We start from the raw sequence: 22770 nt of genomic DNA on the forward strand, positions 1-22770 counted from the left end.
CATGTGGGCGTCAGCAATTTGTGGGTTCTGTGTATCATTTTCCTCTGTTGAGAACCAGAGGCTAGTCAAGCACTGTGGCGTCTGGTGGCCAACAAAGAAACTTATCCTCGCACTACACACACTGGGGAACAAGACAGGGAGCAGAGCTTCCTCTTCGGCAGGAAGAGAGACGCCCCCCACTCTCGGGATGGCAAAAACTAAACTCGCTATGTCTAGTTGCTCCTTCTCTCGTGTTGCCTGAACACCTGATGTGGGCCTGGCCCCGGGGATGACCAGCACCTAGTTGCTGCCCTGGTGGCGTCGCACAGAAGTGGCCCCAGCAGGCCATTTGGTGGAGGGTGGTGGCTCCAGGGCCCCTGAGGCCGGCAGTTCCAATGGGGGAGAAGGCTGAGCATGCGTTTTGCCAAACTCGGTCTCCCCGATGCCTACCCTTCAGGTGGTTCCTTCAGTGAAGAGACGGAAAAAAAGTTTGAACACTTCAGTGGACTCATAAATAACCAGCTCTCCACACGGTAAAGCACCAGGTCACCTCCTGTCTTGAGGCCACAGCGCATCGTCCCCAACAACTGCAGTCTGACTGATGGCCACACTCCCTCCTCGCCAGCCCCGCCCCTGCCCCATCTCGACCCCCTGCAGCCATGCCCAAGGCCCAGGAGAAAGGGGTGTGCCTGTCATTTGCTGGGGGCTGCTGCCTGACCTTTGGAGCCTGAGGACGACCTCCAGGGTGGGGCTTGGCCACAGGGCCATGGGTGCCAAGAGCCATCTTGTCTGGGACCCCAGGAGCACGGTTAGCAGCAGAGCATCCCACCCAAAGCACGGTCCACCTCAAGTAGGAGAGCACCCCCCTCAACTCACGACAGATACCACGGGGCCATGTTGGTAGTATGAACTATCAACCCAAGGCGGTCAGGTCGGGCTGAATTCCATTTGTCCTTCTCTTAGCTCATGTCCAGCCAACTTGAATATCTAGACCTCTCTTCCAATTAAACAGACTGCCTCTATCATATTCACATACACAGATAATGCTGCCATGTGTTTTTCTAATTAGGTGAGCTCAGAGTTGGTGCTTCCCCCGGTCCCCCTCCCAAATCCTCTTATTTTTCAAGATACCATTATTATATTTTCACAGACTTTCAAATACAAAGCAACTTAGTGGCATTTAATGGGCATCTGGGCCTTGGAAAGTATAGGTCAAAAGAAAAACCCAACCCACCTGTGTAAGTGGCTCATCCTTCTGTTGTTCCAATTCTGTGGGTTAACTGATTCAGCGGTGCTATAGCCAGGGTCCTGGGTGATGAGGACACCCACCGAGCGCCATGTGTCATCACAGACACTTACACATACTTGAAACTTTGAATAAAAAGTTTATGGTACGCATCTGTGTTTCATTTGGGCCTCTGTACCTGGCTCTGAGCCGCAGAGCTGCTCCGTACAGTAGGCGGGAGGGAGCCCGGCATGCACTTACAGGTTCACGGCTGCAGAGACCTTCCAGAGCAGCTGCAGGGGGTCTCCCTCAGTTCCCACCAGAAAAGACCAACTCCTGCCTTCTGGATCACAAAAACACAAGTCATGACCTTTCTTGAACTTGTTCTGTAGTGTCTTTCAGGGGGCACGGTGGCTGTGTTAGGACCGGATGGGACGTTTAGATTTAAACCATCTCGTGGGACTGGGGGGCGGAGGGGGGAGTTTCTTCCCGCAAGGGCAGCGCCTCGGCCAGGCTCCAAGGGAGGGAGGGTGATGCGGAGCATGTGCGCCCACAGAGCAGTGGCTGAGCTCTGCCCAGCACTGGCAGGGTGGGCGGTCGAGGCTAGCCACTCTCCCCCAGACACGGGGACTCTCACCCGTATCGAGAGCGTGCTGCGGCCCAGCGGGTCAGAAGGGTCCACAATGACCCCGGAGCACCAGATAGGGCCGCCTTGGCACCAAATCCACCCACACCAGAAAAATGAGTGACTGGAGACCTTGTCCCCATAGATGCCCTTGTCCTGTGAGGGGGGCTCAAACTCATGGGCCATTTCAGATTTTACCTCTTGGCTTTGCTCACAGTTACAGAATTCTGCAAGAAGCCCCTCTGTAACCCACGCCGGCAGGTTAACACGAGGACAAGTTCACAGCGTTGGTGCCCTCAGCACTGCCATCAGCCCAATGCTGCCCTGTAGCCCACGGCAGGTTAGGATGCCCAACTTGTTAGGAGACTGGGCAGGTGTCACACAACAGGTGCAACCTCCTCCCCCCATGTACTGGGCAGGCGCTGGGCCAAATGCCTGAGGCCCAGCTGGGATCCTCCAGGCCAATCTAGGGGCCCCTTTTGTTCGGCAGCCCCAGTCTAAACTAGGAGACAGACAGCACCCCCTGGTGTTGCCTGGCAGACCATCGCATTTGGAAACAACTGTCAGGTTTTTATTTTTTCTCAACTTCTGGAACTAGACCAAACTAAAGCCCACCACACCCAACAAGGACACCCTGACAAATAGTGCAGGGCTGTTCCGGTGTCTATAAAGGCTTGTGGTGTTGGCGCACCAGCTTCGTCCTGGGGCCACCGATCCAGGCTTGCTGGGCCTCTCAGGGTCTCAGGGAGGTAGAAGACTCGACCGCAGGCCGCTCTTTCTTCTTGTGTTGGAGCCCCAGGGCCCGGGCCACCAGCCTCCTGGCCACCGCTGTATTTGTTTGTGGTCTCGCCTTCGCCAGACGCAGGAGCTCTAAAAGGAAAGCCCCATGGGACGGGGACTTGAATTCAAGGCTGTGGCCACCACTCCTCCCAATGACAGCAGACTAGAGGCCATCTGAGCCAACCTCTAAGGCCCAGCTGTGCCCACAGCATGATGCCCATGGGGTCCTCACCTAATCCTGCTGCTTCTGCACCTTCCCTGTCTCTCCGTCTGGGGGAAGTGAGGGGAAGGAGGGTGGGCTAATCTTATATACCTCTCTGAACTGCAGAGCCATCTGAGAGGGAAGTCAAGTCAGGTGGGACACCTGGAGCTCTGGGACTGACAGGATATTTACTGTCCCCAAGTCTGGGGCAAAGGCTACAGAGGCCACAAGAGCATTGGATAGCCTCGGCCGGCCTCTTCTGGGCCACTTTTGCCAGTCACTGCTTTGCAGCCACAGAAAACTGGCCTCTAAAAGCCCCCATCGTGCTTTCTGGAAGGAGAAGAGGAAAAAAAAAGAGGAGGTATCATTTACTTGGCATCTTCTGTGTGCCCCCCACTGCTCTAGACAGGTCTGCCAGGCTCTTTTGCTCACTCCTCCAATACACCCAATACAATCTGCTTATTTTACAGAGACAGGGACCATCTCACAGACATTAGGTGGCTTGCTCAAGGTCAACTTAAATAGGTGACAGAAGCGGGATCATACCCAGGGCTGACCCCAGAATCCAAGCTCTTTCGACCCCACTGTAAAATATGGCTCCCATGACCCTACAGGAAAAACCAAGCTTTTCCCTGAACAGCACCCAGAAGAGGTACGCACAGGAGGGCAAGTCCAGCACAGAGAAGCTGGCAAATAGCTCTCCCTCCTGGGGCCCTTCTTCCCTAGGCACTCCAGCCTCCAGGGTGGGGGAGGAGCACCCCTTTGGCCACTGTAGCCCAGGGGTCCTAGGGCAGACAGCTGAAGACCAAGGAATGAATCTGGAGGGAAGGCCCCACCCTGCCCAACCAAACACTCATACAGCCTTTCAATCGGGACACAACTGGCTTCCTTACTTGGCCTCTGCAAGGCTTTCAGCTTTGACTGCTTGGTTCCCTGCGTAAGGGGCCGGATCTTGAGCACAGAGAAATCCTTGGTCAGGGCTTCAGCGGCTATGAAAAGAAAACAGATCTGAAGCCACTGCTCTTCTTCCTGGTGAGGCCCCCTCAGGGACAAGGGATGCATGTATCACCCCAAACTGATGGAGCTGCTTTGTGCGCCCATTTAAGGCTCGGGAACAGGGCTGCCCTGACACCACTCTGACTGGGCAAGAGACGACCACCATCTGTTCACCTCACGCCCAGCGCCCCGCAGGCCTACACAGGGCACCCGTGCAGGGCCAGCTTCCACACGCTACCGTGGGGTGGTCGGGAGCCACACCAACCAGCAAGGCTGCAATTGTGACATCAGGGAAGGCAGGCTCCCACCTTCTAAAGCCCAGGAGCCTCAAATAAACTCTACCCTTTCCCCCACTCACGACTCTCCCAGGCGCATGCCCTCAATATCCCGAGTTCTGCGGGGTCATGGAGTATTTGAGCATGTCAGACTCAGCATGTCAGAGCTTGCAGGGGCTTCGGGTCCAAGCCACCCTTTTATGCATGAGGAAACTGAGGCCAGGACGTGACGTACTCATCGCACACAGCTTGGCAGAGCCCAGAAGGCAGCCGTGGCTGAGCCTCACCCAGCGCCCATTCTTTGCACCACACCCTGTGGCCATCCTCCCTGCCTCCCCTTCAGTCAGGTCCTTCTGTGGGGCTGCCCCAGTCCTTCTGCTCTCTAAACACCTCAGGCTCTCCTGAGAACTGGGCCCACACCAGCTATGGCCTCTCCCAGCTCTGGTGTTCAGAAGCTCGTGGTTATGAAAAGCCCAGCCAAGGAGGTCAAGGGTCTTGATAAATACACCCATAGTGAGCAGTGGTGTGGCAGCAGCAGCTTCGGAAAGTGGCCGAGAGGGAGCAGGAGCCCAGAGTTACAGCCAGGAGGTTGGCTGACACCCCCAGATTTGACATCCCAGACCACTGGCATTCTGGGCACCTCAGTCTCGCCCTCTGTAAAATAGAAGTAATCTGACCTACATCTTGAGGCTGCAATGAAAACCAAGTAAAAATGCATCTGTCTGAACCAGACGAAATTATCAGTATTTAAATGCTTTTTACCTATGAAAAGAGCACTTTCTTATGATTTAATATGTGGAAGCCCCATGAGCTTGGCCTGAGACATGTACTCAGTAAATGTCACCAGAATCTGAAACAGGCACCACCGTGAACAGGGGAGGGTGTGAGCAGCCTGGCCCGGAGCCCACTCTGCTGCCTCTGAACTTCTGGATTAGGCAGGCTGGGAGTAGGCCCTGGCAGTCCACTCGCTCAGGTTAGCCTGCACCCTGGACCCTTGTCAATGGCAGTCAGAGAAGAGCCAAGCCCACCGTGAAGCCACATTACCTGAGGCCAGGCAGGGAAAGACACCGAGCGCGTGCGTGTCATCTACCCACTGAATCTTGAGCCCCTTCTCTCTGTGCCAGGGAAGAGGAGACAGAGTGAGTACAAAAGCAAGGGGCAAAACCCTTTCTGAGAAAGGAGTCCCCTCCCACCTCCAATCCTCCAACACTATGAGCTCAACACAAGTTCCGATCTCCCCTGGGAAGGAGACCACCCTTTGCAGCAAACTTTCTCTGAAGACCATATGGTTAGCTTGAGAAAGATAAGTATCACCCGTGTTGATCAGATACGTCCCAGATTCCCAGACTGCAGAAAGCCAGGACTCAAAGAGCCTAGCGCCAACGGTAAAGATGGCTCCACACAGGCACCATCACAGCAAGGCCAAGGGCATAGGGTCCAAGGCTGGAGACAAAAGGGTTTATGTCCTAGGAACACAGGACAGGACCTAAAATAAGCAGTCAGTGTTACTGCCCCTAATCAACTTTCTTCCTACTGCCCAAGAAAGCCACAGACTATGGGGCTGATGAGAGGCCAAAAGCAGTTCAGGCCCCCAGTTTCTCTGTGGGCACTGTCCACGTGGGCTGAGGAAGTCACAGGTGGCCCCGGATTGGCCACGCTTTTAGGGAACGAGAGCAGATGTGCCCCTTTGCCCCCACGAAGCTGCCCCCTCAGCCTTCCTCAGGCTCAGGGAGGCAAGGGCGGGCAGTTTCGGAAGCAGTCAGAAAAGGGGGCCATGAAGAAAGGGATTTTTAAAAGACTAAGCAGGAAGGCACCTGACCAGCTCAGTCAGTGGAGATGCGACTCAGTATCGGGGTTGTGAGTTCGAACCCTGTGTTGGGTGTAGAGATTACTGAAAAATAAACCCTTTTTAAAAAATTTTAAAAAAAGGACTAAGGAGGAAAAGAGAAGGGAGACTGGAGGAAAGAGAGATAGAGAAAAAGCGAAAAGACTGGAGTTGGATCCAAGAAATTTGGGAAAACAGAAGTCTTTCCTTGCAATATATCCTCTTGATGCCCGTCTCCACCCGACTCTGCCCAAGCACATTCAAGCCCAGCTCACCCCACAAACAGTTCTTACACAGAAATGGCCCTCGGCCCACTGACTGAGTGGGTGGCTGGGACGTGGAGCAGAGGAGGCAGTGGGCTGCCTGTGTCATGCCTGTGTCATGCATCCTGATGAGGGGCTGGCTCCCGGCAGACGTGTGGGGGTGCAGGGGGGCAGAATGGAGGTCTGCTGCCACGGACCAGCAGGACCAGATCTAGGGCCACTGAATGTGTCCCTCACCAGAAAATCAGCTCTCCTCTTCTGTACAGTCATAGGCCAGAAGGAATATGAAGCCTAGGGCAACCACACCCACTTTCTGCCTTTCTTTCCAGATAGCTAGACACTGGGGAAGGGCAGGCAAGTGTCCCCAACAACAAAGCGATGGTCTAGCTCCTCTCCAGAGGCCAGCACCCACCTCCCCTGCCTCCCTGAAGCTTCGGGAGCACTCACTGGAACTCGGAAAATGCTGCCAGCAGGTCCTCAGTCTTGAGTGTCGGCTCAAAGTCGTAGATCTCCACCACGTGGGCAAAGTCCTTTTCTCCAGGCAGCTCCTCCATGAAGGAGGACGTGTCCACATGGATCTTCTCTACCTGAATCTCCTTCTCAGTCAGGTTGTCTGTTATCTGGGAGATTGCACCCTTTAGCAAGGGGAGCTCTGACACACAGGGCTCCAAACACCTGCTTTCAAAACCACACACAGTCCTGCAGGCTCCTGGGCCGGCAGGGAGGTGAGCACCAAAAGTAGCCTCCCACAGAAGCCATACCCAGCAAGTCTGGGAAAGGCAGCATGATGGCAGAATGGGCTAGAAGGTGGAGAGGCGGGAGTTTTAGGGAAAGTAACTTTTATGGAGTCTCCATTGGGTAACTGGCATTTACACACAATATGTTTCATAGAATCCTGAAAACTGTATCCTATATATACCCTCTTTATAGATGGAAATGCTATAAATCAAAGAGTTAAGCAATTCTGCCCAAAGATATACAGTCAGGAAGAGACAGAACTGGGCAAGTTCAGGATCTTTCCTCCCCTTAACAATGTGATATTAAGCAAGTCTTTCTGGTCTCTACCCTTCATCTATAATATAGTAATAAAAGATGGCTACCCTCCCAACTGAACACGATAGCCAGTCTCAGGGGCAGACACACAGTTCCAAGGAAATGAGATTTGTAAAACAAAGCTTCAGGCGAAAGATCATTCTTATGACCAAGGTCTGTAGTCGTTTAGGAAGCAATTCCACACATATCCTATCTGCTACCTTGTGAAGCATGTATCATTACTCGTTTCTCAGATGAGGGCACTGAGCTTCAGAAAAACAAAATGACTTGCTGGTAGAAGAGCTTGTCAAACAGCTCCTACGTGGTTACGTACCCGACCCCATATCCTGAGCCTCGATCCTCCCACCGTGTCAGTCCCGACTCCTTCGTGCAAGGCCCGGTGCTCCCCCCTACGTCTCCTAAGGGACACCTAAAACCCAGCACCCAGCCCTGCTCAGGCAGCACAAACCCCACCCTCTCCTCACCAGGACCCTTGGTGCCCATCCACCCTCGACCACACCCACCTCACTTCTGCCCTCCCTTTTCTGGGTTTAAGAGCCTCATCACCTCCTGTAGCAGCTCACTGTAATCATCCTCGGAGCAGCTGCCAAGCCCCAACTCTTCCAACTCTGCTTCTTCCTCCTCTGCCAGGCTCTTCTCCACCTCACTCCCATTCGCCTCTTCTGAGTCCAGCCTCAGACTGGCCCCAAGTTGTGTGGCCATCTCCAACCCACGTCCTGTCCCTGAGTGGCTCTCGGGCTGTGGGGACTCAATGCCAACTAGGTCCAGTAGCTGTTCATTGTCACAGCATCGGTCTGGGCCCTCTAGGTCCTCAGGTGCCTGAGTTGTCAACACAGGGAGGTCCTGATCAGAGTTGAGGTCCTCAGCACCAACATTTCCAGGCTCTTCCAGGAGCCCACCAGCTGGAGCATCTCCCTTGGGCCCTTGGGTAGAGGGTGGTACCCATTCTTCTTGCCTGCGCAGTACTCGGGGCACATACAAAGCCTGGTCTGGTTTGCGTCCACGATGCCACCGGCCAGCCCGCGCCCCCCGAGGACCAGCAGGTGCTCCTTGGTTTGAGGTGGGCCGAGGTCCTCGGTGCTTGCTAGGCTGGGAGGCAGGAGGGTGGCAGGGGCCAGAGAGTCCATCTGAACTGGGTAACCTGGAGCAGGAGCAGGAGGGGATCAGAGCCGCGGTTAGGCCCTAAGGAAAATGGTTTACTGCAGCTACCTACCATTCAGGCATGAGGCTCTCAGGTCAGCATTAGGCCAAAACCCAAGCCAAAATGACCCCTGAAAATGCCATAGGAAGGCAATGTAGTGGAGGCTGAATGCCAACCTTGAAGAAGCCCAAAGCAACCAGCTCTCCCTCTAGTATTATAAACTATTAGAGATAGCTGAATCTTCGGTTATACGCTAGATGAAATAAGTACTTGCATTTAGGAACTTTGTCACTAGAAAAACATGTAACTTTAAACACCAGGATCACAGTCACTGTGATAAGACCCTGAGAGACGCACATGGTAACAGAGACGTGTGAGGCTCGAATGTGCTTCCCTCGTGCCACGGCCTCTCGAGGCAAACACTCTCGCCGCTTAAACTGCTCTATTTTTCTCTCTTTCGGCCCAAGTGGATAGCTGATTTTGCCAAATGAATTCCACAAACAATGCGCACTTAGTGCACTGCTGAGGCAAAAGGCAGCACTGTCTTTAAGCAGCTGAGGTGGGGCCAGAGGCAGCAGCCTGGGGGCCTGCTGGCTCTGGCTCCTGTCCACCTCACCCACCCACCCACAAGGAACTCTGAGGGCCCTCCACAGCACTATGATACACACCTGATATCCAAGTGACAGATGACTGTCCTTCTCCTCCAGCCCTCCCCAACAGAGAAGCTGCTCAGAAGATCAAAATTCTCTGCTGTCCTGTGGATCAGGTACCGGAGGCGACTGGAGAGTGGGGGGAAAAGAAGTACCCTGGGAAGGGAAGGGAATGAGTGCTGAGCAGGGGCTCTGGGTGGTGGCCCCCCCCCCCAAGGCCTGACCCCCACTCCCCAGCCCAGGTCCATGCCCAGTTTACGGTAGGCTAGACCCTCGGCTCCCTCTGCCCCCTTGCGTCCCTGGCCGCCTGCAAAGGACATGGGCATAGAGGTTATCACAGGAACTTAGTGGTCCTATTCCATTCCTGTGCTGGAGCCCTTCAAATCTCTGGGTGATGCTCAGAATTACACAGGAAAAATGTGGCTGGGAGAAGCTAGCGAGCAGGTTATTAAACCCAAAGGCGAAGATCAGAGGCAGGTAGGAACCAGTACCTGGGAAGGGGGCCCAGGTGGCTCTGGACGAATCTGCCCTCCCTGCACTGGCAGCCTGCACCCCCCACCACCCACTCCGGCTTACTTTGACAGCTGCTTCTGCAGCAGAAAGCGGTCCAGCTCCTCCTGGATGCGGTGCACAAAGTCATTCTCGGCGGAGGAGAGGAAGACGCCGTCCAAGCAAAGAAGGGCCAGGGTGACAGGTGGGAGAGCCTGGGGGGGGGGGGGCAGACGGACGCGGCAGGATCAGATCACAGACCCCAGGCCCACCCACAACCCCGCAGTGTCGCTGCCGCCGAAAAGGTCGTAGAGGCCACCGCGGCCAAGGTCTCTCTTCCAAGTGAGGAGGAGCCAGGCTCCGAGGCGGGGAAGGACGTGCCCAGGGAGGAGTCTCCTGGCCCTGCGGGGACGCGCACCCCTGCACAAGGAGCCCCACGCCGCGCTCCCTCTCGCTGGCGCAGGCCCGCCGCTCTCACGCCCGGCTGACATGCGCGGCGACGCTCGGGCCTGCTCGGCGGGCGCAGCCGGCCCTCCCCAGGCCACCAGCGAGAGGCCCTAAAGGCGCGGTGCCAGCCCGGGGTGACTGCCCGCCCCCAAGCCCGCAAGCCGCGCTCACCGCCCTGCGGGTCGCCGCCGCTCTGAGGGCCCCCGGAAGCCCGAGCCCCCGGAGCGCCCAAGCACCACCGGGCCTCCGAGGACTGACAGCGCCACCGTGCGGCCCGGGGGAGGCATCGCAGAAATGGCAGAGGGGCGTGTCGTGGAGTTTTTTTTTTTTGCCCATGAGAGCACACTGTCTCCTAGGATTAATTAAGTTCAGCAAAGACTTTTGAGTGGTTCCTATGTGCCAGGTTCCTATGAGCTAGATTGTCCGGCTCCTTGCTCCCCTCCCTAGGGACCTAACAAGGAATAACTCCAATTAGTAACCTTAATTGGGGCTTGAAATTCTTGCCATCACACTGCTCCTGGGTCTATAATCTAAGAGAACAGAATCAAAATCCTCCTGTTTCCTGAAAGGTGCTGAAATGGAAGCCCCTGATCATCTTGAATCCAGAAGCTCAGAGCAAAGCAGAGCCCTGAGCTAACAATATGTAAGACCCAGTTTTTAATACAGAGAAGGGACAGTCTGAATGTACCCTGCGGTAGGATATGGGCAAGGTCATGGGGACAGTATACCTCAAAAGGTGGGCTGGTTGTTTAAAAAAAATTTTTTTTTTTAATAAGATGGGCTTGGAGAAGGGGCCTGGGAACTGAAAAATGGGGGGAAATTAAGATGCATTTTGCTTTCTCACTTTTCTCAGAGTATTGCTTTAAAAGATGGTGCTATTATATCACATTTACAAAAACTATCTTTCTAAATAGTTTGAAGAATAAAAAGGACCTAGGATAAAGACAAAACCCAGTACAGGGAGAACTCAAGGGAGCCAAGTCTTGAGTCCCCTTTCTGGGCATGGTAGCGAGGAGCCTCTGAAGACCAGGCACGTCGCCTACCTCCAGCCTGAAGGGACGTCCAGCCTCTGAGGAAGCAGAGGATAGGAGGGTGGCAGGAAGAACAAGAGACATCCATTTGGTTTCTGACCCTACAGGCCCCACCCACACCCCCACACAGGCTTAAATGAAGTGGGAGCAGGCCTGCAGAGAATGCTGAGTGGCCACAAGATGGCACTGTTTCTCCGACCAGGCTTCTTTGGTTCTTGGAAGGCTGGAAGGCAAGCCCACTCAGCCACAGCCGCAGACCAGATCTGACCTGGGAGAAATATTCCTGGGGACTCAGAAAACAAAGACCCAACTTTCTCAACAAAGTGGCTGTCTCTCCCCCCAAGCAGAGGGACAAATCAAAACCCAGGAAACAAGCCATGCCTCCACCTCTTTAGAGGGTCCACAGTACAGATGTTCAACACATTCAGAGACGGTAAAAACAAAGCTTGTAGAAGGACTGCCCCTGAACCCTTTCTACCATACCTTCTTCGGACAGCTCAGAGGGTGAACAGAAAAAAAGGTGTCAGCATGCGGGCCTCCACCATGGGTGGAGGTTTTGAAGGGATGCCCAGATAAATGTGGAAGAGAATCAAAATGCATCCACCGACGCTATTTTGGGACAATATCAGATAAGGATAAAATGGTTCTCTATTACTCAGAAGGGAGTAAACAGAACAAAAAGCAGCACCAAAGATACACAGAATTTCTACAGGAAAAAAAAAAAAAAAAGAAAAGAACATAGTAGGAAAAAGAGCGTGGAGGGTAAGAGTACATTGGAAGATCATCTTGAGAAAAGAGAATAAAATTGCAGTTAATAACTGCTTCACATTCCCAAGGAAATCAAAGAAAGCCTGATTTCCCTGTCACAATGGATAAACCAACAGGCTGAGATAAAAGAGAACTGTCAGAGCCACGGAAAGATGTGAACGAGGCAATCATGTTCATTACAGGAGCGGCAAAAACTAGAGCCAACTAAGCAGTGATGTTGAGTAAATGCTTGTGGAAAAGAAGATTACTATTTACTGTGTAACGAGTGCATAAAAACTGTGCTCGTTAAATCCTTACAGCAGCCCTTTCAGATGGAGATTGTTACCCTATTGTAGAAAAATAAGCCGAGGTTTAGCCAAGGACACCCAACTACTAAGTGCAGAGTTGGAACTCACTCAAACCTAGATCTAGCCTGACTGCCACACGCATGCTCCTCAACACCACAGGATTAAGATTCTCCATCTCTAGAATGTCATTAAAATTGTCCCGATGGCCAGTGGCCAGATGCAAAAATCAGGAAGTAACTAAATTAGATGAATCTGATCAGTTGGAGAAACATGCTAATACGTGCTATAGAATTTTACCCAAACAAGAGGTATGACTGACAGATTATGAAAGAATTGAATGCAGGGGGACACGGGGTTACAAACAGTCCCCTCTGAAAAGATGGACCTGGAGTCCCTTGCTGCCATAGTGTTCTCTTTGTGCTTAAATTTAAATGTAAGAATATCAAGTTTATGGGGCACCTGGGTGGCTTAGTCGGTTAAGCATCGACTCTTGGTTTCGGCACAGGCCATGATCTCATGGTTTGTGGGTTCGAGCCCCACATCAGGCTCTTTGCTGGAAGAATGGAGCTTGCTTGAGATTCTCCCTCTCTCTCTGCCCCTCCCCTGCTTACTCTCTCTCTCTCTCTCTCTCTCTCTCAAAATAAATAAATAAACTTAAAAAAAGAATATCAAGTTTATTATTGTTATCAAAAGTCCTTGTAATGTTTGCATCGTTTGGCATATTAGAGAATCTAACACATTAGGTGGTGATTCCAATTTAAAAAGTGAAATGGATCTCAGACTTACAATTTTATTTTGTTTAATATAATTTATTGTCAAATTGGTTTCCATACAACACCAAGTGCTCATCCCAACAAGTGCCCTCCTCCCTGCCCATCACCTGCTTTCCCCTCTCCCCCCACCCCCCATCTACCCTTAGTTTGTTCTCAGTCCTTAAGAGTCTCATGGTCTACCTCCTCCCTCTCTGTAAATTTTTTCCCCTTCCCCTCCCCCATGATCTTCTGTTAAGTTTCTCAAGATCCACATATGAGTGAAAACATCTGGTGTCTGTTAGACTTACAATTTTAAATGGGTAGCTGTAAAGATGAGGAGAACAAAGGCAAAAGAAATGTAGATAAAATTAAACTTCCCTAAAACATGCAGCCCATTGACAAATACTTGAGACTGGCAGAGAGGACTTCCTCAAAGAACTCACAACTGCCTTAATGTTAATGCTTTGCTAGACGCAAAAAGCAACTTTAGCTGGACAATAGCTGGGCCTCCAGGATCCTGTAAGCCTTCTTTGGCATGTGAAAATGCTTTTGGAAACTTCCTTTGTCTTTATCCCCACTACCACCAACTTAAAAATTTATAATCAATAGCTCCTTACAATCCCAGTACAGCTCTTCCTGCCCACAGGTCCTGACGCCATGCTTTAATAAAAACATCTTTTTACACTGAAAACGTCTCAAGAATTCTTTCTTGACAGTTCCCTCCTGGCCCACATCACATCAGTAAGAGTATTTGACTATGTTGGTAAACAGTATCATAATATTAAAGACAGCTGGATTTGCAATACTTTAAGATCAAGAGTTGTTTACAACACAGAGAAACATTTTGCTTTATACCCCACAAGGTCATTCATTTGATATGCTTAAAAAAAAGTTGGGACTTATGGAGGGGCATCTAGGTGACTCAGTTGGTTAAGCATCTGACTTTTGATTTTGGCTCAGATCATGATCTCATGGTTTATGAGTTAGAGCCCCTGTGGGGCTCTGTGCTGACAGCCTAGAGCCTGCTTAGGATTCTCTCTCTCCTTCTCTCTCTGTCCCTCCCCCACTTTCTCTCTCTCTCTCTCTCTCTCTCAAAACAAATAAACTTTTTTTTTTAAGTTAGGAATTATGGAATATAAACATACTTTTCCCTATTCCTTCCACTAAATACAACTAAAAACCCTGAACACTATATATAAAACAAGTATAAGGAGACTAAAAGGTAGAGAGAAGAAAGCAGACCAGCGAGGGACTTCAGGATTCAAGGAAAAACAAAGTGGTACATTTCCTGGTTTTTGTTTTTGTTTTTGTTTTATTTTATGCCTCACATTCTCAGACCCGGAGCTTAAAGAAGCCAGCAACCCAGGAACATCAAAAGACACAAACAAAACAATACAAAACAAAAACCAGACAAAAGCCTTTTTTTTCCTATCTACTTAAAGGGGCGAGCTAGCAAGAAAGAATACTTTGAGACAATAAGTGTTCTACCCCAGCCAAACACTCTCTTCACTCAAACCAGCAAAAGCCAAATAGTAACTTAAATTGTCACTTTCACTGTCTTGTAATAAAGTGCCACAACCTTCCCACCAAGATAATGTCAGAGAAGGCTCAGTAGAGAATTGGGACTTTCGTGCCTTCCAGGTGGTGATGAGCCCCGACAGCTTTGTCGTATCAGTAGAGACCACTAGAGAGCCTAACTTCCACCCCTACCCAGCAGTAAAAAGTCACCTTCCTCCTCACCCTCCTCACTGGCATGCTATCATAGGAGGCCTCGCGGACAGTAGGACTTTCGTCAGGATGCAGAAATCAAGAGGCCACCCCACCCCCACTGTGTCAGTGGAAGCCATGTAGGGAGCAGCAAGGCACTTCTGATGAGGGAGCTTGAGGCAGACTGAGGGCAAAATACAAGCTAGCACAAACCCCCACAGGTTGGATTCGTGTGATATTCCTCAGGCACTCCTGGCTGCCCAAGGACAAAGGAAAAGTAAGAAAACAAATGGCCTACTGATAGAGATCACAGTCATATAGGACATGGGTCTCTATCAGTTTATAAATATCTTAGTAAATTACAAGAAAAAGGCAATCCTATCAATAGCCTAATCTCCAGAAACCTATAGACTTAGTTCCCTGGAGCCCCAGCATCACCCTTCCATAGTGATATGGGGAAAAAAGACAAGAAGGAAATGGCAGGTAAAAGTAAATCTCCTTATAACCTGCAGACCATTGACAGACACTTGAGGCAGGCAGAGTGAAAAATTTCTCCAGGAACTCCCTACTATCTTAATGTTAATGCCTTATTAGAGGGGAAAACAACCTTAGCTTGACAATAGCAAGGCCTCAGTTATCTTTGGAGTCTTTAGCATATCAAAGTCACTCTGGAGGCCTTTCTTTTGCCTTTACCTCCTCAACTTCATAGTATATATATAACCAGTCACTCTTCACAACCCCAGTGCAGCTCTTGCTACCTGAGGATCCTGTCCCCATGCTTTAATAAAATCACCTTTTTGCACCAAAGACGTCTTCAAGAATTCTTTCTTGGCCATTGGCTCTGGAACCTGTGAATACCCAATCACCTCAAAACTTCATCACTTCTACCTCTCCCAGACAGGAAAGTATCCCTGGAGGCTTCCTGGGAATCCAGAACTCCCACCCCCCACCCAGCAATAATGAGGGGCCCCCACCTCAGGTGTGAAGGAGGGTGAGTGGGGAACCTGGATTTTAACCCCCACCTGGCAGTAAGAGGCAGTGCCCCCCATCCCCCTGCTGGAGTGGTGTCAGGAAAAGACAGCTAAAACAGAGATGTAATTAAGACCCAGAATCTTACAACATAACACCCAAGATGTCCAGAATTCAATCAGAAATACTTATACCAAATACTAGGAAGATCTCATACTCAATGAGAAAAGGCAGTCAATTGATACAAACACTGAGATGCCAGAAATGTTACATTATCTGACAAAGATTTTAAAGTAGCCATGATAGAAATGCTTCAACAAGCAATTATGAACACGCTTGAAATAAATGGGGAAAAAAAAAATAGTCTCAGCTAAGGCACAGAACATGTAAAGAAGAACCAAAAGGAAATTTTAGAATTGAAAAATGCAATAACCAAAATAAAATGCTCAGTAGCAGAATGGAATAAGAAAAGGAAAGAACCTATGAACTAGAAAATAAAACTAGAAACTACCCAATCTGAACAATAGAGAGTAAACAGACTGAAAACAAAAATGAACAGAGACAAAGTGATCTGTGAGACTTTAACAAAACAATTTTATATTCATTTTATTAGAGTCCTAGAAAGAGAAGAGAAATAAAGTGAGGTGGGAAAAGTGGTTAAAACAATGGCTGAAAACTTCTGAAACTTGGGAAGAAATCCACTGGGAAATGTGGAAAGGGTCAATTTACCAAGAAGATATAGCAAATTTGAAGAAGAAATCAAGACAATCTCAGGTAAAGGAAGAGTAAGATAACTTGTTGCCAGGAGACCTAGCCTAAAAGAACAGCTTTAAAAAAGTTCTCTAAATAGAAAGGAAACAATAAAAGAAAGAATCTTAGAACATTAGAAGGAAAAAAGAATAGAGTAAGCAAAAATAAAAGTAATACAACAGACTTGCCTTCTCTTCTTGAATCTTCTAAATTGTGCTTGACGGTTAAAACAAAAATTATAACCAACTAGTGGATCTAAATGTACATAGAGGAAATATTTAAAACAATTTATTATAAATGGAGGAGGTTAAAAGAAGAAAAATGGAGGTAAGGTGTCTATACTTTACTCAAATTGGTAAACTGAGAACACCAGAAGACTATAGTAAGTTATGTGATACCAAAGCAACCATTAAAAAAGCTATAGAGAGACATTTAAAAATACTATAGGTTAAAAACATACTATAGATAAATCAAAATGGAATTCTAAAATATGTTCAAGTAACCTACAGAAATACAGGAAAAAGAAAACAGAAGTATAAAACAAAGAAAACAAACAGAAAACAAACAATAAAATAGCAGATCTAGACCCTAAAATATCACTAATTATACTAAATGTAAATGTTCTAAACACACCAATTAAAAGACAGATTGTCAAAGTCAATTTAAAACCATGATTCAACTATATGCCGTCTGCAAGAAGCTTACTTCAAATATAAAAATATAGGCAGGTTGAAAGTAAAAGGATGGAAAAAGATCTATAATGCAAACATTAATCAAAGAAAAGCAGCTGTGGCTATATTAATTTCAGATAAGATAGAGTTCAGAGCAAAGAAAATTACTTGAGGCAGAGAGGGACATTATATAATGATAAAAGGGTCAATTTACCAAGAAGACATAGCAATCTTGTATGTGTAAGTCCAAAACAAAAAATCTGCAAAATATGTAAAGCAAAAACTCATAGAACTGAAAGGAGAAATGACAAAGCCCACAATTAGAGATTTTGACATCTCTCTTTCAACAACTGATAGAATAACTAGACAGAAAAACAGCAAAAATGTAGAATAAGTCAACAATACCATTAATCAACATGATCTAATCAACATGTGGGGTGCCTGTCTGGCTCAGTTGGTAGATCATGTGACTCTTGATTCCAGGGTTGTGAGTTCAAACCCCATGTTAGGCACAGAGCCTACTTAAAAAAAGAAATAAATGAAAGAAAAGAAAACAAATAAAACATGATCTAATCAACATGTGTAGAACACTCTACCCAACAACAGCAGAATACACCTCTGTTTTAAGTATCCATGGAAAATTGTCCAAAATAGACCATATCCTAGACCATAAAACAAACTTCAACAACAAACCTTAAATTATTTAAAATAATTTACATCATATGTTCTCTGACCACAATGAAATCAAAGTAGAAATAAATAACAAAAACATAGCAGGAAAATCTCAAACTATTTGGAAACTAAACAACATGCTTCTAAATAATCCAAGGGTCAAAAAGGAAATCCTAGGGGAATTTAAAAATACACTGAATGGAATAAAAATGAAAAGAATATATCAAAATTTGTAGAACACAGGTAAGCAGTGCTATGAAGGAAATTGATAGTGCTACATTCATACATTAAGAAAAAAGGAACACTCTCGAGTTAAAAGATAAAGAAGAGCAAAATAAACCCAAAGAAAGTAGAAAAGTGGGGCACCTGGCTGGCTCAATTGGTAGAGCATGTTACTCTTGGTCTCAGGGTTGTAAATTCGAGCCCATGCTGGGTGTAGAGATTACTTAAAAATAAAATCTTAGGGGCACCAGGGTGGCTCTGTCATTTGAGCATCCAACTTCGGCCCAGGTCATCATCTCACAGTTCGTGAGTTTGAGCCCCACATTGAGTTTACTCCTGCTTTGGATCCTCTGTCTCCCTCTCTCTCTGCTCCTCCCCACTTGCACTCTCTCTCTCTCTCTCAAAAATAAACAAACATGTAAAAAAGAAAAGTAAAGTAGAAAATAAAAGAAGAAAATCTTAAAAAAAGAAAAAGTAGAAAGGAAGAAAATATAAAACAAGAGTAGAAATTAATGAAATTGAAAACAGGAAAACAATAGAGAAAATCAATAACCCAAAGAGCTGGTTCTTTGAAAAGGTCAATAAAATGACATGAAAAACAGAACACACAATTTACCAACATCAGGAATGAAACAGGAAATATCACTACAGACCCTATAGACATCAAAAGTATAAAGAAATATAACAAACAACTTTATACACATACATGTAACAATTTAGTGAAAAAACCCAATCCTAAAAAGTCATTCAGTGTATTCTATTTATATAACCATTTTGGAAAGACCAATTTTTTTAGATGGAGAATAGATTAGTGGTTGAAAGGGTTAGAAACAGGAGGTATGGTAGGGGAAGATTGATGGAGGGGAGAGGAAGTGGGTATAACCAAAAAAGCTACAGGAAGAATCCTTGTGTTCTGTATCTTGACTGTGGTGGTGGATACAGGAACCTACACGTGTAATAAGGTTATGTAGAATGAAATAGACATGCACACAAATGCAAATGAGTATAAGCAGAACTGAGAAAATCTGAGTAAGATTGGAGGATTGTATGAATGTCTACTTCTGGTTTTGATATTGTGCTATAGCTTGCAAGATGTTACCACTGGGGGAAACTGGGTAAAGAGTACACGAGATTTCTTTTTATTATGTCTTACAAATGCATGAAACTCTACACTTGCACAATAAAAATTTGCAATTAATAAAAAAGAAAAGCCATATATATCAAATTTATACATGCTGATTAAATATAATAACTTCATAAATACGAGTAAAACCAGGACCAAATGTTTAAGGGAAATTTGTCAGTCATTTCAAGTTTACCAAAGTTGCTCTCATTTTCTGTAAAATATAGTACATATATAAATAAAATTATAATATTTATAAATTGAAATTTAAAACAATAAAAACTAGGTATTTACATGTGTTACTTTTATAAACTAATATAACTTAAAAGCTAAATAGCTATAATAAATATTTTGTGAATAAAAAGCCACTCTCAAGAAAAACTACATAAAACTACATGAAATTCAAAGCAAAAACAGAAAAGATTAAAGCAGTTAGGGAAAATATGAATACAGAGGCTTACATACATTGTATGTAGATCCAACATATAGATAATTAGGACACCTGAGGAAGAAAACAAAATTATTGGAACAAAAATTTAAATTGCAACAATATTTTGTTTAAACAAAGGAAAACATGAAACTGTAGATTAAGTGACTTACTGTGTTCCAGAAATAAATAGGTGATAGATAGGTAGATAGATAGATAGATAGATAGATAGATAGATAGATAGGAAGACAGACAAATGGCTAATACAGATCATGATAAAATCATTTTCTCTGGACATAAAAAAAAGACAAATATCATGATTTAGGTAGAACACAAAGGAAAAAAAATCAGGTAGCTGCAGACCTCCCTAGCAACTCATATGCCAGAAGAAAATGGAATAATATCTGTGAAAGTTTAAAGGGCAAATGTTAAGACCAGAAAATTCTAAAAACCATGATGGCAACCTGAGATGTTTTCAAACTTGCAATGACTTTGTAGGTCTATCTCTCCCAGAAATTCTGCTGAGGGAAATGGAGTGGTCCTGGCCTGTCTAAGGTGGAGACATAGGCAGACAGTGTTTATAGACAGTCTGTCATGTGTCCTGTAGAGATTAAGTCTCAAGACTTTTGGAAAATCCACAAATAACTAAAATTGTTTTCTCTGAAGACCTAGTCAATTTATTCCAGAATAGATTGCCCTACTGGTCTCTTGGATAGCTGCCAGCTAATCACCTTAATTAGAAAAACAAAATTCTTTCTAGACTAGCACCCTTTTTCCCCCTTCCCCTCTTCCCTTTTTCTTATATAAATCCTTTTTGTTGTTGTCTTTTCTTTCTTTCTTTTTCTTTTTTGTCTTTGTTCACTGATAAGAATCTCATTACTGTCCATGGTGTACTTGTGAGTTAGTTTTACAACTTACAACTTACTAGATGGTTCTAAGTTATGCTTTTCCCTTCCTGGGAAGCTACTAAAAGACGTAATCCAGACAACCAAGAGATGAACAAAAATAAGTGACTCACAAACTGCGATGTCATGAGAGAAAAGGCTTCATGATTGAACATTTAATTTGCTTAAACACTCAATTGAATGAAATAATCACAGCAAGAAAATGGTATGCAAATATTATAATTCTTGAAAGGAAGGCTACAGAATGTAAAAAAAAAAAAAAAAAAAAAAAAAGCATTTTTAATCACCACAGATTAAGACAGGAATCCCAAAATGCATTTTAAAGTGTGGAGGAAGGAGGAAGGGTGTATAACTGACAAAGTCAATAAGTACAATTTTTTCCAAGTAACTGGCAAAGGCTGGGGACATTAGTTAATAAAGAAAACTCTGTATAGCAAAATATAATACAAGGGGGAGTACTTTAAAAATAGGGAAAGAAAGAGGTGATGGAAATAACATTGGAACAAAGCTTTTGTAGCAAAACCACAAATGGGATAGATTCAATTATATTATAAACATTGAAACTGATTCAAAGAGCAAAATATCATTCTATATGCTTTACCAAACTCACACCAAGGACAACTCTATATTCACTCAGGGACTTCAGTGAAATAGTCAAAATACCACATGGAACTTAATGGGGAAACACTAGAGATACCACATTCATTTCAGAGCATGACAGTGATATTCACCAGTGTCTTTTTTGACCATTTTTTCCAGAGGTACTAGCAAAAGCCATTCAAGGAAAGAAAGAAAGAAAAGTGGAAAGGCTGGAAATTTGGTGGGATCCAATTATCATTGTTTGCAGAATATGTATTTATTTACCGAAAAATCCAGGATCCATGAAGAAATTCTTAATAAGCGAGAACTGTCCCCAGAAATGAAACCCGTCTGGAGCAGAGGCAGTGGGAATTCTAGCAGAGGGGCAACGAAAGGTGGGGGGAGGGGGGGAAGCTGGGGAAAAGAGGCCAGAGGAAGAAAGGAATGAGAAATCCACCCCTAGTCCCTGTGCTACCTGATTGGCCTCCATGTGTGCCATCACTGGTGTGGAGGGTCCCCACCCCAGCCCCAATCTCTCTGAAGCTATTTGTTGTCCCTCAGGTCCCAGGAGACCACCTCAGGCTTGCCAGAATTCCAGCTCCCTTCTTAAAGGGCCAGAGTAACAGGAACCCAGATGGGGAATGGGGGGTGGGAGGCAGGTCTCACTGGTGGGCTGTGGGGCTAAGGCCTGGCCTCATCTCAGCCTCTAGGCTCCTGCCAGGGACTCCTTACCAGGGTTTGACTGCATGTGTTTGCACACTCACCCAAACCCAAATCTGTTTTCCCTAGTTCAAGTGCCACCTCACATCAGATCCTTTTGCACTGCAGGACCTAGAGGACAGGAGGGAGACATAATATTAAGACTTTGTAAAGGCTGGGGATGGGGGGTGGGCGGCTGGGTGGCTCAGTCAGTTAAGCATCTGATTCCCGATTTCAGCTCAGGTCATGATCTTGCAGTTTGTGGGTTTGAGACCCAGGTCCAGCTCTGTGCTGACAGTGTGGAGCCTGCTTGGGATTCTCTCTTTTTCCCTCTCTCTGCCCCTCCCCTGCTCTGTGTATGCACACTCTTGCTCATAAAATAAGTAAATAAATAAACTTTAAAAAAAATGACTTTGTAACAGGGGTGCCTGGGGGGCTCAGTCGTTTGGGCATCCGAATTTTGGTTTCGGCTCAGGTCACGATATCATGGTTCATGAGTTCGAGCCCCACGTAGGGCTTTGTACTAACGGTGCGGAGTCTGCTAGGGATTCTTTCCCCCCTTCTCCTTCTGCCCCTACCCTGTTCATGCTCTCTCAAAATAAATAAATAAACATTTAAGAAAAAAAAAAAAAAAGACTTCATAACAGCATAGGAAGTGCCCGTGTTCAAAAGTTCAGTGAAAAAGCATGGCACAAAATTGATGTTCTTGATTTTAAAAAAGACAACAACAAAAAAAAAATACTGAAAGAAAACATACTAAAATGTGGGCAGTGATTGTCCCTGACTGGTTTTATTATAAGTTGTTTTCTTCTTTAGAATCCTGCATCTTTCACGCAAATTTTCTTAAAATATATCTACAGACATGTGTATTTCATATGTAGAAACATATGCTATTTTTATAAGCAGAGAAGAGACACTTATTTTTTTTAATCTTCCCAAATCATTCAAAGTAATACTACATGCAAATTTAGCAAAAGTTTTAAAACTTCACTCAACATATATTTTTAAAACCACCCTCCCTTAGTTGCAAAATTCACAGACTTCCAGCCGTCCCCAGTGTAGTCCCCTTGAACAGGATCTAATTAATATGAGCTAAGGCAGTGGAGAATGCTTTGGCTCAGCATCCTCATTTATTAGGCTCCTGCTGTTGGCCTGGCACTTTCCATACATTACCCCACATCATCTCCACTGAAATCCTGAGTAGTGGTTTCCACCCCCCACTTTACAGACATGAAATTGGGCCCCCAGCATTCAGTAA

General features: G+C 46.4%; 2 protein-coding genes across 10 annotated transcripts in view; one reads left to right on the forward strand and one right to left on the reverse strand.

Annotated features, from left to right (window-relative positions):
* The window catches only part of LOXL2 (lysyl oxidase like 2), a 94935-nt gene extending 93562 nt beyond the window's left edge, over positions 1-1373 (forward strand). The window contains exon 14 of the mRNA XM_045457099.1: positions 437-1373. Within this exon, the coding sequence (XP_045313055.1) occupies positions 437-516 (80 nt within the window). The 3' untranslated portion in view covers positions 517-1373. The remainder of the gene's footprint in view (positions 1-436) is intronic.
* R3HCC1 (R3H domain and coiled-coil containing 1) overlaps positions 1-21318 on the reverse strand; it is a 34922-nt gene extending 13604 nt beyond the window's left edge. For 2 of the 9 annotated variants that reach the window (XM_045457168.1, XM_045457159.1), the window contains exons 1-4: positions 10122-10301; positions 9591-9718; positions 9033-9170; positions 7770-8364 (exon numbers count right to left, since the gene is read on the reverse strand). In XM_045457168.1, coding sequence (XP_045313124.1) covers positions 7770-8364; positions 9033-9170; positions 9591-9718; positions 10122-10286 — 1026 coding nt within the window. In that variant the 5' untranslated portion in view covers positions 10287-10301. Of the gene's footprint in view, positions 1-2378; positions 2700-3704; positions 3801-5126; positions 5198-6617; positions 6791-7769; positions 8365-9032; positions 9171-9590; positions 9719-10121; positions 10302-19363; positions 19385-21288 lie in introns of those variants that run through there. The other 7 variants (XM_045457139.1, XM_045457132.1, XM_045457111.1 and 4 more) reach the window with 7 other exon arrangements.
* Between the last annotated feature and the right edge of the window lie 1452 nt (positions 21319-22770).

Source organism: Leopardus geoffroyi, chromosome B1 (assembly GCF_018350155.1).
Source record: "Leopardus geoffroyi isolate Oge1 chromosome B1, O.geoffroyi_Oge1_pat1.0, whole genome shotgun sequence".
In the NCBI taxonomy this organism is placed as follows: Eukaryota; Metazoa; Chordata; class Mammalia; order Carnivora; family Felidae; genus Leopardus; species Leopardus geoffroyi.